Genomic DNA, 14,566 nt, shown 5'->3' with positions numbered 1-14,566 from the left:
CATGCTCCTAAATAATATACTTGCGGTCATTGTTGTGAATGCCATACATTGATCAACAGGTTTATACGGGCAGTTCATAACACACCAAATCATTTTCAGATTATATTAAGTTTTTGGTAAAATCAGAGACATAGATAACATTATCTATGTCTCTGGTAAAATAAGTGATGCATGCTCGAGATTAATTAAAATGTCATAAACCGAGCTCCCTATCCCTAATGCCCCATTCCAAGTCTTTATATACATACGTTCTAAGGATTTTAGGAGCATTAAAAGACACAACGCCGCCCCCATAAAACTTAAAAGTTCAACAACAAAAAAATCCGAATTCCGTTGCGTATTTTAGTCGTACCAAAAACTTACGGTACGTTTTCGAAATAGGGATGGGATTTAAACCATAACAAATAAATAAAATAAATGAGAGGAAAAGATATTTATTGTTTTGCTTGTGATTTTGATAGTTACTCCACTAACACTTATCTTAAACAAGAAAGTTAGTAACGCTCCAAGATGAGTGCAAGTCAAATGTTTGGAATCATTGTATCAGGGCGTCTGGTGAGCAGTTGTCACATATTTTCGCGATAATGATAGTGAATTCTGAAACAGCTATGTTTTATTTTTTGACATGCGGATTTTTTTTATTTCATTGCCCTCTTTTTAAATCAGTAATGTTAAATTGGATGAAAGTTCGTGCATTTTGCAGGACAGTCTTTTAATTCCTGGAAAGATGATATTTTGATTTTTTTAATGCAGCTCATCAAATTGATTTAATGATATGTATGTTGGCAAACAGGACGTTTCGGCCCCAAACCAAATCGGCCCCAGTCGAAAAATCGGCCCCTGGACATTTCGGCCCTTTTCTGCGAGACGTTTCGGCCCCACTATAGTGTATTGCTTGATTGATTAACAACAATTAATTTAATTACAATTAAACAATTATGACACTTTAATTCTTTGAATAATTATTTATTATCTTTTGATCTCTTGAACCATTTAGATATACGTTAATGTTTTTAAAGGTGTAACAAACAATAAAGGCCGGTTACTTACTTATAAAACAAACCACTTAAACTTCTTGATTAAGAAAGTCTGGTCCCCTCACCTATGAGGGTCTTATCAACCAACTAGAAATGGTCCAACGTCGCGCTGCAAGATTCGTGAAACAAGACTACACACGAACAAGCAGCGTCACCGACATGCTTACCGACCCCAAATGGGACACCCTCCAACACCGGAGCAACAACACCAGAACAACTATGTTCTTCAAGATAATGCACAACCTTGTAGATATTATACCAGATCCTCCACTTATCAATGCTAAGACTGTCAGAGGGCACAACCAACGCTTCCGCCAAATCAGAGCACGCACCTCCATCTTCCAAAATAGTTTCTTTCCCGCAACCATCGTGCTTTGGAACAAGCTGCCGCAAGACGTTGTTGACCAGACCAGCCTGGATGCTTTCCAATCAGCTCTGGTCAGGCAACATATAATATACTAATCACGGAGTTGTTTTTACTCTTTTAATAGAAACTGTAAATGGGGAAACTTTTTATTTTTATTTTGGAAAAAGTCAGTCCTGCCTGCTGCGTATGTATATACAGTTGACTCTCAATAAGTCAAAATCGCTTTACTCAAAATTCCGCCTTAGTCGAATAATTTCTAAAGTCCCGTCAAATTTCCTTCTTTATCTTTGTATTTTAACTCCGCTTAGGTCAAATTTTGACTTACCGAGACTCCTGTTTAGTCGAAAAGAAAATTTGGTCCCGTCAATTAAAGTCCACATATTTTCATCTCAATTAGTCGAAGTGTGAAAACAGCCGACTGATCAAAGGTCGGCGACATCAAGGTGAGATGTTGTCACTCGTGATTTACACGTTTCATAGTAATTTTTAATTGCCGGTCATCATGTATTATTAACACGTCGTAAAAGTGTCTTTAATCCGTTACACGACTTAATTGGTTTTAACAGTTAGATAACTTAATTAAAATTTAATTACATTTCTTTAAAAAAGTTGACTCGTGCCAGTCTGATGGGTGTTAGTCAAATAACAGGCTAGTCAAATAACAGCCTAGGTATTGATGTGTATTATCAACGTAAATGATATTTGTATAATTAATGTTCCGTCATATTGCATACATTAATTTGTACTTCCGGTTCACGATAGTTGCTAATTTCGTTTTCATCCGATGATCAATTAAATCAAATATAATTGTGTGTTTATGTTTCACTATTAATATACATGTATTAAATTTTGAATGATATATTTTTGTTCATTTATAATTTGTAGTTGAAAGTGATTTACCGTCATTTCAATGGTTAAATATTGCAGCATTGCCGCTAACAACAATAAGAAACCTACTTCTTTGCACATTCAATCAGATACATTTATATACATGTACGAAGTCAACGTAATGGCGGTAGTTCTACGTTACTCGAATTCCGTTTCTCTCGAAGTAAAATACCTAGTCCCTTGGATTTCGAGTTACCGAGAGTCAACTGTATACAGTTTTTATCCGATTGCGAGTATACTCCTTGCGGAGTGATGCAATTACTTAAGATGATGATGATGATGATGAAAGTTACTTACAATTTTTCCTTAGAAAACATTATCTTTTGATCTTAATCAAACTATACGTATTTTTTTCTTTAAGTGTAACTAATTAACTGTTTATACATTATGCTAATTGGCAGTATTGTTTTGTGTCTTGCTTCTTTATCATTCAAATAAAATATTATCTATATATGGTTTATAATTTTTTTTGTGTATTATATTTTTTCAAATAAAGTTTATGTTCTGTTCTGTTTGTATTGATTACTTTCCCCCTACTACTATAATAATCTAGTTTTTATACTAAATGATTAAATATATATATTAATTGATTAATTTTTTTTTTTGAAATGCTATTAATATATCGGTTTAAAATACAGTACTTATTCTGGGGCCGATTTGGTAAAGGGCCGAAACGTCCGGGGCCGAAACGTCTTTGGTAGTTTGGGGCCGATATGTCTTGGGGCCGAAACGTCTCGAAATCGTATGTTGTACCACTTTTACAAACAAGGAAACTACATACAATTTTTGATAATATGGATACAATATATATATTTAAAAAAATGATTAAATGTTAAAATATTAGCACTGCTACATTAAGTATCATTGAAGTATGATTGTATTATACTGTGAAAGGACAGATTGCTAAATCCTAGCCCATAAGGATCTTGCACCCTCATATTTATTCCTCAAGCATGACATTGACTAAAGTGAAGCATATCTCAATAAAACTTTATAATCCTTCATTAAGGATTCATCATATTAAAAATTGATGTCAAACATTAGCTACCAGTACCAGTATCTTTTATGTAAAAACCTTCAATCTTACCAAAATGTTTGTGCATGTGATTAATCACTACAAGATTGACCTTAAAATGTAGTCTGTACAGATGGTTGAGAAAACAATAGTATTGAATACCACAAAATGTGACTATTTATAAATTATTTATATAAATGAAATAAAAGGCTATATGTGTGCTATCTTACTGTAATTGAATAATGTAAACTATAAATTCTGTTCCTCATTAATTACTCTGAGTCTGATCTGCACAAAGGTAATCCCTATTTAAAATTAATCAATAATTTATAATTAATATTCCTTGTTATGCAATTAATGAATTATGATGTTACCATTACTGCATTGGTTGTTCCTATAATCTCTGGTTTATTATTTTGCTATATTATAGGTACAAACTGATGCCCAGCAAGTGAGCGAGAACCAGATTTTATTCAATATACCAGACGCAGATAGTATTAACCATATAGTTGTGTTCATGACTGGTCAAGTTCCGTTTCCAGATGGCCTTGGTGGGGCAGGTAAGTTTTGAACTTTTCCCAAAGTTTTCGTATTTTTATGCTAAGTAAATAGCTCATTAGCTGTCATTAAATTTTATGAGAATAATCAAGATACAAATTCTGATATAAAGGAGAAATGGCATTTTAAAAATTGAGTGACTCTAAAGGTCTAGAGGTACTGCTCCAACACTGTAGTGAGTTAAATTCATAGAAATTAGTTCAAATAAGTTATTTGCCACTTGACAAGGGAGATAATGGGTTCGAGTCTCACAGGGGTTTCACATATATTTTCTCAGTACTGGTAAGTTGTAAGAAGTTGAATAAATAAATTGAGATGAGAATGATTCAGCACCAATCTAATGATTATATTTTTGTCACTTTTGTTTGGAAAGAGTTTTTCAACTTTTTTTCTATGAAAGTATTGTAAACAAGCAGGAGAGTTTCTAATCTTGTTTATAGCTGTCAAAATTGTTTCCATTTTAGTGTATTTTTCCTGGCCAAGTTCAGCTGGCCAGTCATGGCTGCTATTGGGACATATTTCCAATGTGAAACCAAGTGCAATATTCAAAATTACCAACCTAAAATCATCTGGTAAGTATATGCCTATATATCTAGATATTTTCTAAGATAAAAACAATACTAGGATAATTTATATCAATGAGATTTATATTCAATTTACTGAAGTTGAAACACTGCCTCTGTGGTTGAGGGGTTAGAGTCGATGACTTCTAATCCAGTTACCTCTCTGGTGTGGGTTCGATCCCCGGGAGATGCTTTGGTTTAGCGCGGAGGAATGTAGTCTAGTACTGGTGTAACTCTCCAGGAACGATGGATGGTTAGGAAACTACCCGCCTATATGACTGAAATACTGTTGGGGAAAAGGCGTAAAATGAAACAAACAGACAAAACAAAACTTGTTTAAAAGTATTTCCCTGGAATTTATCACATTCTTTTAGAGCTTTTAAGAGAAGGGATTGCCTAGTGTTAAATGTGTCTGCCTCTCAACCAAGGGAATGTATGTTTAAGCCATATGACTGTCAAAATCATGTTTTCAGGTATGATGCCAGTACTGGTTAGTCACAGGAAGTCTGCTTGAAACTGTCATTATATAAGTTGCAAGAACTTTTGTACTATTAAGCTTTATAAATAAATATGTTTAAATTGAAAATTAAATCCTTTTGAGCTCCATAGTTCATAGATGTCTTCATAGTCAGTAGATATCATTCTTGAAGTGATTGTTTCCCCCTATATTTTACAGCCTAATAAAGGATGTTTCTCCTAGCCCAAAAAAGTCCTCTAAAATGCTATATTTTCTCCTGAAATGCCCTGTGCACATTCTTCACTAGTAACATGACTTAACACATGGGTGCAAGTTTTCAGGCATATGCCTGAAGTTCAGGTTTTTTGTGACAAATTTCATCATGTTTTACTATTAGATTATGTAGGAAAATGATCATGAATTACAGTTTTCAGCTTTTTCCAAATTTTCAACTTGCACCCATGTTAACAGCTGCTGACTTATATCAATAATTGACTAAAAGACAGGCACCTGTCCCTATATATATCCTCTACTGTATATACTATGCATGTTAAATTGAAAATTTTATAAAATGTGTGGGTAAATTCCATTCTCATTTGTTGCAATTTGATTTCAGGTTTTCCACCTTTCTGATTTATCCTTCAGAAAGCTGCAGGTTGTTTTGAAAATTGAAAAGAAAACCAACTCACTGTTGTGTATGGAATTAACATGTATAATTTTCTCCCTTTCTGTCAATTCCATACATCGTATATTTGAGGACCTGACCATGGTCCCTTTTAGTAGATTAAAAATGACATTCCTTCAAATTTTTAATGAAATGCATAGTATAGTCAACCTTACCTTACTTATGTTTTACAGATAGTAATAACAGCAGTCATCCATTTGGGCAGATGGAGCCCCAGTCGCACCTGGCTCAGATCGGAATTTCTGTAGAACCTCTGACAGAGTTGTCGCAGCAAACACCCGCTACGCTCACCAAAACGGCCAATGTGGAACCTTTTGTGGAGTTCTCAAAGACTATGTGTGAAAACCTGTTCAATTATGCATCATCATTTACACAGACTCAAGCTCAAATGGTTCCAAATCCCAATGAGATGTTTGTGCCTTTAAGTAAATTACAGCAGTGGTACGAAAACTTTCTACGGAGGTTGCAGCAAAACCCTTACTTTTGGAGATCATGACAATCAAAATTTTTTATTTTATTATTTAGAATCGGCTAGATTTTTATGTTTTGTTTTACTTTTAAATTGAAACTGCAAAAGTGCATAATCAGGACTAGGTATGTTTTAGTCATTGTCTTTATGAAATGTATTAAACTTTCTGACATTATTGAAAGTAATGGCTTCTTTGCATTTATTTCTATGTAAGTGAAGTCTGGCATGAATGAGTCTGAGAAACAAATTGTTAATTGTATTTTTAGAGAATTCGTGATCAGCTACATGCAGTTAGTTTTTCTTTATATAGAAATTTTGAAAGCTTAATTAATTAAAGATTTCATTAGCTACTCGATGTATATCATATTAATTTTAGCTGTATGAATCAATTAAGCTTAACTTAAAATATCGTAATAAATTTTCTTTTCACAGGATGTAGTAATTTTGGATGTATGAAAGATTTTTCGTTGAGTAGTGCAATTTTTACAGAGGCAAACAAGGAAAATTAAAACTGGCATAAACTAAAAATTATTACAAAGAGTCGTATTTGAAACACATTAATGAAAAAATATTGGGGTACTTTTTGAGTTATCTGCCCCAGAAAAATGAGTTAACTGTTTTAGGTTTTATTATTGGTTTGGAAATGATTTTGTGCATGTGCCATTACTTTATTTATTTCATACAAGCATTTTGGAAGTACACTTTTTTTTAAAATTCAAACAATAATTTTTGCATCAGATATATATAGCTTTATGCACTTTAATTCTTGCGTGTTCAAAAATTTTGTTTGGTCTTTGTAATAAAGTGCACTACTCCCGACAAAATACATTGACTCGGTGTTATTATATAGAGGATATTTGTTTAGTTCAGTGTAAGATCAGAATATATTTCACCGAGTGAGCACCAAAAGGTATATTTCACGAGTGGCGCAGCTACGAGTGAAATGTGAACTTTTGGTGTTCATGAGGTGAAATATATTTCGATCTTACATTAAACTTAACAAAATTTCTTTTTATTATATGCAGAGAAACGTTTAAAAAGACATTTTAACCTACTAAATGAAAAGCGCGCCAAATAATAATAAAACGTGACATCATTTATGACGTCACGCAATTAAGTTGTTTCCAGTACAGTGTACACTGGTATTTCACTGAAACAATGTAACAGGCTTGTATTCAAAACAGTGAAATTATCAGTTTTTTATTTCACTGATATATTTCTTTAAACCACCGAAAAGCATGTAATAAATCATAGAAATAGTTTAGGTAGAGTGGTCAGGTCCATGAGTTTGGAAATATGAAACAGCTTGAAACACTGTATGAATAAATCAGTCAGTCGGTGAGTCAATTCATGTTGTTGGTATATTTATGACAACTATATATCTATAGTAAAAAATTACAAAATGAACAGACATTTAATACCGGTACTTATTTGCTCAATCACAATGATTTAATCCCTCATTAAAACTACTCATGTTATAGACACAATTTATGGCTGTAATTGTCTTCCATAGTACATAAGGCAACCATATTCTAGCTTACAGATAGTTGTTCAAACCTTTTAGCTCAGGTACTTCTTAAATTGTTATAACTAGAGTTATGATTTTCTACCAGAATTAGTGCCCTTGATTCTGTTACTATGGTTATTTCATGTTTTAATTTCACCGAGGGATGGTTGGCTTGTATTTTGACTTTTATCTGATAAAATATGGTGTATATTTTTTATTGCCCCTATTATAACTGTGCTTAATAGTATTTTAATCAATGGAATGGTTAGGAAAAATAATGGTTAGTGTTGGAACAGTTATTAAAGATTGCTTTTGTGCCATACTTGACCTAATTGTTAGATATGTCTTTGCCAGAAGGGTTGTTTCTGTATACAAAAGTATAGACTTTATGTTGTGTTTAACTTGGTGTTTGCAATATAGCTGTGCTTATAAATCAATTAACTGCGAATCTAATTAGAATAATAAGAGGTCTTGGCAGGCCATTAAGGAATATTGTTGATGACTTTTAAACTTTCTTTTCAAACTACATTGTATTTAACATGCATGTGTAAATTATATAAATTTCCTTCTTATGTACTTTGTTATGTATTTTTTATTATATTTCACTATATTGGTGATCAACCGAGGCGCCATTTGGTGCAGCTTTTATCTTGGACATAATATATGATATAATGTTCTAGTTTTTATGTATACTAATTATATATATACTGGGATCCTACATATTACCGGACAAAATATGATGTTTTTTCGCTGTAACTTTTATTTAAGACATTAAAAAAAAGAATGAAATTTTATCCAAATAATGGTGGGTTCTAAATGTGCATATACATTCCTTTATCACACATAAAATTAAACATTTGACCGTAGAAATCTGTCTTTAAAGTAGGGCATTTAAAGAGGAAAGAAATCGTATAGACAACTCAATTTACCGGACATTGTGTTTCAAAAATTTCTGAAGTCTTAAATTGAAATTAAGCAATGAAACTACGACTATTGAATGGCATTGTTAAGATACTGGAAAAAACCAGTATGTCACTAAAATAGACACAGCAGCAATGCTTGTTACGAAGAGGCAAATATAGGGGTGTAATTGAAATTAACACTATTAACTCAGTTAACGTATTGATTCTTCATGATCCTTAAACGACTACAACACATTTTGTTATTCAAATGGAATTCTGTTCTTTGTCATACAGTTTCCTTTTGGTCATCATTTAGCATGTTGCAAAAGCCATAACTTTATGTTTTGTACATTTCATGTAGAGTTAACGTTCCTCCCATGGGCGTAACCCGTTTCCTTATATGTTTTTTTTAATTTGCATTTCTTTGTTAAAGACAACATTGAGATATTGTTTGAACGAAATTTAAAATTACTTTTTATCATCATAAATATGTTACGATTGTCTCCTGAGGTAACGTTGAGAAGAATTAAAAGTAAAAACTATCTAAAATAACCCATTAAGGGCCTCAATATCCGGGAATGCGCAGAACAGATTATTCCCCCGCATGAATAGGTCATGGAATATCTAGTAAACATAAGGGCATGTTAGTATATAAAGAACTGAATCAACAATATTTGCCTGAGAGTGGTTTTGTTGTTATTTACTTTGAAATAGAAAGTGTGTGTACGATTCAGACCGGATGATCTTTTAATCGAAGCAAAAAATAAAGCCTTATTTGATAGGAATAGATTTTGTCCGGTAAACTGATTGTCCGGTAAACATGTAGGATCCCAGTAGAGGCTTTCTCATATATGTACATATTTGTTTTAACAAAGGATAAGAAAAAAACATACAAAGAGAGAATTTATTGATGAATGTATTTCAGTACATTTATGATATAAATATTGCTTGATATATAAACTTTAATCATTTATAACAACAACAACAAAAAACGACTAATAAAATGCAATAAATTATTTTTTAAAAGATCCATGTTCAGTGGTGATTTGTGTTGTATACACAATCTTTCCCATGGTATGTGTCTATGTATTTATTATAAAAATGCTTAAAACCGTGAGTGTCTAAAAACTGAGTAACTTCCGCTCTGTAAGCACTGTTGAATAGATCGGGGTCACGTGCCAACACGAATAATGTGGCCTCGACGTTGTCACTAACAACAGCATACTGATACTGGTTATTGTCACCGAAGTTATCTTCTCCTAGTTTAAGTACCCAATCTACAACAGATTAATATATGAATTATGTTAAAGTTATCACACAGCAGGTTGGATACTTGCGTTTTTATGCGCTATTTAAAAATCCTGTGTGTTTTGTGATTGATATTGTTACTGTGTATACCACACTTGCAAAAATTATATATGTACAAATGTTTATAAATTGTGCAAATAAAACAATTTTCAAACATCGAAGAATATGTAAAATGTGTACTGCAAATATTTGTGCACATTATATTTAATCAATATATTACATGCTGAAAATTTGACTTAGAATTTATAGAAAATAAATTTCTAATTACCTCCCTTTATTTATATGAAATGTTAAATTGAGTAATATTTTTAAAAATAATGCTTATTGGAACATACAATTTTGACAAATCTTAATTTGAGCATCATATTTATGAAATAAAACCATGACAAAATTGTGTTACAGGATCTTTAAAAGTATTTATTCTGTTTGGAAAATACATGTTTCCAGATGTTTAAAAAGATTCGAGAAATCAAAGTACTGCAAGTTAGAATGAATCAGCAGTTTTAGTTATTTATAGAAAGATATTCACAACGCAACGTATACGTAACACGTGCAACGTTATAATTACAGTAGAATTTAAGAGTTTATCACTAAATATATCTACCCAGTTTAAGACGGGGATCAGCAGCAAAGACAAATTTAAAACAAAAACGAATGGTAAAAGAATGGTAAAAAGGTATAAAACTTACATGGGGCGGCTATTGGAACATTGTTCAGTACAACAGAGAATTTACCAGGCTCGTTAGAGGCTGTGGCACTACCGTTGATAATTTTTAATGGACCTGAAGCATTGTGAAGTCTCTCGGAGTTGAGAACAGATACCTTGCCATTAGGCAACAGTTCATCTGGAAAATCAAAAAACAAAACAAATATGTTTGTGCTCAGTTAAAATGTATCGGTGACAAATGCAGTTTTGAAAAATGATAAACATGTACATGTATATTGCATTCGTAATTGAAATTAACTCTGATAAAAACAATTGTCCTCGATATAATATAGAAATGATAAAACTGACCCTTTAAACTAATAGTGCATATATGTGAAAAATGATTTTTGTTTTATTCTTCAAAAGCAGCGAAAACCAGAAACAAAATACATGTAGTTAAAATCGCAGACTTGGTTTTATTTACCACGAATCAATGTAAAGTTACTTCTTAATAATTTCAGAGATATAGATACCTATGTCTGATAATTTATAATACTTGATAAAAGATATGACGGAAAATCATAATCCTCCTTATATGAGCCGTGTCACGACAAAAAATCAACATAATGGCTTTGCGACCAGCATGGATCCAGACCAGCCTGTGCATTCGCGCAGTCTGATCAGGATCCATGCTGTTCGCTTACCAACTCTATTACAAGTGGAGAAACTGATAGCGAACAACATGGATCCTGATCCATCCGCGCAGTCTGGTCTGGATCCATGCTGGTCGCAAACGCATTATGTTGGTTTTGTCGTGACGTGGCTCAAATATAATAACTTACAATCAGCGGTCACACAATAAGCGTCTGACTCCCAAAGCGTCACCACAGACTGACTGGCAAACATCTGTATTTGTAAAATCAATAAACTTATTACTGCTAAAAAAAACTTCGAACAACTACACGAAAGGAATAAGCATAAGTTGATCTGAACCTAAATAAGATTGCCAAATAATTATGTTACATAGACCCTCTGTCCGATTCCTTGAGTACATTTTAGCTGAAACAAAAATAAAGTTTTTAGATTTCAACTTTGGAACACAAATAGGACCGTGCTAGTATTTTCGAGAAAGAAAAAAATAATAAAATAAAGAAAAAAAGAATCCCTAAAGAAAGTCCATCACGACAAAATTGAAAATATTGCAGGTTCGGTTTGATTGAGCTTGTTCATTGACGGTTCTGGAAAGTGCAAGTTACCGTCCACGCCCCCTAGCACCGGCTTAAGCAGAAGTCAACATTTAGAACACGAAAATAGCGAAAATTTTAATTAAGAATCAGTTAGCTTCGACTTCTGTGCTACACACTACTTCTCAACAGGGTCTTTTAAAAGACCCTGTTTTCAATGACTTGATAGTTCCAAATAGCTCAACTTTGTCTTATTGTAAAAGATTTAAAAAATAAATAAATAAGATATATGAACACATATATCTTCAATTAAACTACAAAACTCACCTGGTACCATCGTCCTAAGTACTTGTTTAAGTCTAGTTTCGCCACTGTTGCTGGGGGTGTTATAAAAGTATCTAGAATAAAACAATTAACTGAGAGCGGGAGCGCAAATGCCGCGAAAAATATTTTTAATTGAACCATGATTAACTAGTATTGTCAAACACTTTGTTGTATGAAGCAATGCTTATTTTGATGTTTCTTTTATACATAATTTGAATATCTTATATAAGACATATACTAGAACGTTAAAGGCACTTTATCTCACCTCTCACGGAACAGTTTTGTCTTCAATAACTGATAACTTATAATTAAAAATTTTGATATTGTATGGTGGCGTATTTCAGATAACCTGATAACTTACTGGTTAATTAAGAGGTTAACTAGTTACGTAACTAGTTAACCTGATAACCAACTAGTTAATTATGAGGTTAACTAGTTACGTAACTAGTTAACCTGATAAATAACTAGTTAATTAAGAGGTTAACTAGTTACGTAACTAGTTAACCATATAACTAACTAGTTAATTACGAGGTTAACTAGTTACGTAACTAGTTAACCTGATAGCTAACTAGTTAGTTATATGGTTATCTGGTGGCAGAAATATGCCACCATAATATTGCTTACAGAAATTGATATAATTGATCTTTGCAGAGCCTTAATGTGTGTTTATGATGTCTGTAATTTAATGAAATCATATAAGTTATAATGTAAAGAAAATTGAAATAAATTTGTGAAGTATTGCTAAAAATCACTTGCATGTTTAGAACGCGTTGCAGTAGAAGACCCTTAAAGAGTCGTATGACAAACTAGTGCAAGTAAAATTCTGCAGGGAGTTATTTTTATTATACTTTTATTCCGCAAGTAAGTGGTTATACAAGGAAAATAACAAATTAACACATATACAGATTTGCATAAATAGGAATCATTATTCAATCCCCAATTGCAACATAGGTAATACCACATTGGATAAGTACAAGATATTATTCTAGAATCAAACGCAGCATGAAATATTAAGTGAAAATAGCATAAACAGAGACCTCAAAAGTATTCATATACTATAAAGTATAGATCGAACAGATGAACATTATTTTGGGTATATCTGCATTTACATATACATTATGCAATTTTATATCTTACCATATATTTAAGATGCTGGTAAAGTTACCACTGATGTCAATTTAGTATTCCCTTTCTAAAAACATGATATTGTGAACATATATGTTGCGGTTAAATGACCCTACCCTACAATTACGATGTCTTTCTAACAAAGTAAATTAAGTTTTGAAAATAATTATTATATGCATATACATATTTTGTTTCAAAGCTAGTGTGATACACCATATAACAATCATATTATGTGTTATTTAGATTAGTTTATTCATTTAGATAAGATGAAACATTATATAGATGTATCATACAAGCTATTAATGTCATAAAAAGGGTGTAAATACGTCATGGACAGACTAAAAAATGAAGCCAAGGTTGTTATGGCGTCAATAATTTTACACCCCGCCCAATACAGCATATTTACTCCCTTGCAGTTAGTGCAATTTCTCTGCACTTGTCTTAGAAGCTGACAAAACGTACAGATAAATTACTTGATGATATATATTATTTGATAAAGATAAATTCGAATATTGCTAACCATTTGTGCCGCGTCACGACAAAACCAACATAATGGGTTTGCGACCAGCATGGATCCAGACCAGCCTGCGCATCCGCGCAGTCTGATCAGGATCCATGCTGTTCGCTATCAGTTTCTCTACTTGTTATAGGGTTTGTAAGCGAACAGCATGGATCCTGATCAGACTGCGCGGATGCGCAGGCTGGTCTGGATCCATGCTGGTCGCAAACCCATTATGTTGGTTTTGTTGTGACGCGGCTCATTTCATTTATAATCAGTTAAACTACCTTTAAAAAATAGCGTTCCACGGTTTTTACAGCATGGCAATTAACGTGACTTGAAGATTTGGAAATAAAACGTGAGTTGTATCAAAAGTTAAGATAAGGACTTTAAACTCGATTAGCGGACCACACACTACAGTCATTATTTTGATAGATAAAAATTAAAAATAGAACTTAATAAAAACTCCTGATGTTAAAATATTTATATATGCTAACATAATCATGATAATGGCCATATCATGGGACCAGAAATGCATTTCGATGATTTAAACTTTCAGGGACTTGATTGAAGCTCCGTAGGTTTCTTTATGTATAATGATAGTGAACTTTATCTGTATAATTGGGTGTTCATGATGTTAGACTGTATAGTTTATGTTGCTTTCGGCGGTGGTGCTCAAAAATCTATAGGTATCTACGAACCAATTCCTATCTATCATGTTGAAATGTAAATGATTTAGAGTAATAATAAGACTATAGCTCGTTCAATTTTAGAAAACTTTTGACACTTGAAAGCTGACGAGTGCAATATTTCGTACCCGATTGCTACGTGCGGGTTGTAAATATAGGGAGTACAGCCGTACCTATCGGAAAACAAAAAGCGCTACCGAAAATATTATCATTATGGAGTTTGTTGTTATTTCTTTAATATTATATTTCTTTATTTTAACACTGCACAAGGAACATTTATCACGTTTAATATTCATCTGCTCGTATATTGCTGACGTTTCCATCTTTGTCATATGTGTTGTCT

General features: G+C 32.6%; 2 protein-coding genes across 2 annotated transcripts; one reads left to right on the top strand and one right to left on the bottom strand.

Moving 5' to 3' along the window:
- Positions 1-387: 387 nt before the first annotated feature.
- LOC132741292 (protein OPI10 homolog) lies at positions 388-8,247 on the top strand. Its single transcript, XM_060729423.1, has 4 exons — positions 388-555; positions 3,738-3,867; positions 4,330-4,437; positions 5,744-8,247. Exons 1-4 carry the CDS (start codon positions 511-513, stop codon positions 6,064-6,066), a joined length of 606 nt encoding a protein of 201 aa, XP_060585406.1. The 5' UTR covers positions 388-510; the 3' UTR covers positions 6,067-8,247.
- Positions 8,248-9,483: 1,236 nt separating this feature from the next.
- On the bottom strand, positions 9,484-12,074 carry LOC132741300 (apolipoprotein D-like). The gene is made up of 4 exons (XM_060729429.1): positions 11,914-12,074; positions 11,245-11,308; positions 10,446-10,601; positions 9,484-9,725 (listed from the first exon to the last, which is right to left on the bottom strand). Exons 1-4 carry the CDS (start codon positions 12,049-12,051, stop codon positions 9,484-9,486), a joined length of 600 nt encoding a protein of 199 aa, XP_060585412.1. The 5' UTR covers positions 12,052-12,074.
- Positions 12,075-14,566: the final 2,492 nt, after the last annotated feature.

Source organism: Ruditapes philippinarum, unplaced genomic scaffold (genome assembly GCF_026571515.1).
Source record: "Ruditapes philippinarum isolate M1 unplaced genomic scaffold, ASM2657151v2 ctg4493_1_1_1_1, whole genome shotgun sequence".
NCBI classification, from domain to species: Eukaryota; Metazoa; Mollusca; class Bivalvia; order Venerida; family Veneridae; genus Ruditapes; species Ruditapes philippinarum.
This window is presented reverse-complemented; position numbering and strand designations above follow the sequence as displayed.

What these genes read in the sequence shown, in the direction of transcription:
- LOC132741292 (XM_060729423.1), top strand. Translation starts at nt 511, where the DNA reads ATGAGTGCAAGTCAAATGTTTGGAATCATTGTATCAGGGCGTCTG. An exon ending in TCATTGTATCAGGGCGTCTG is followed by an intron (nt 556 to 3,737) that starts GTGAGCAGTTGT and finishes GCTATATTATAG; the next exon opens with GTACAAACTGATGCCCAGCA. An exon ending in TACCAACCTAAAATCATCTG is followed by an intron (nt 4,438 to 5,743) that starts GTAAGTATATGC and finishes TATGTTTTACAG; the next exon opens with ATAGTAATAACAGCAGTCAT.
- LOC132741300 (XM_060729429.1), bottom strand. Translation starts at nt 12,051, where the DNA reads ATGGTTCAATTAAAAATATTTTTCGCGGCATTTGCGCTCCCGCTCTCA. An exon ending in TTATTGTGTGACCGCTGATT is followed by an intron (nt 10,602 to 11,244) that starts GTAAGTTATTAT and finishes TTGATTTTCCAG; the next exon opens with ATGAACTGTTGCCTAATGGC. An exon ending in TGTTCCAATAGCCGCCCCAT is followed by an intron (nt 9,726 to 10,445) that starts GTAAGTTTTATA and finishes AATCTGTTGTAG; the next exon opens with ATTGGGTACTTAAACTAGGA.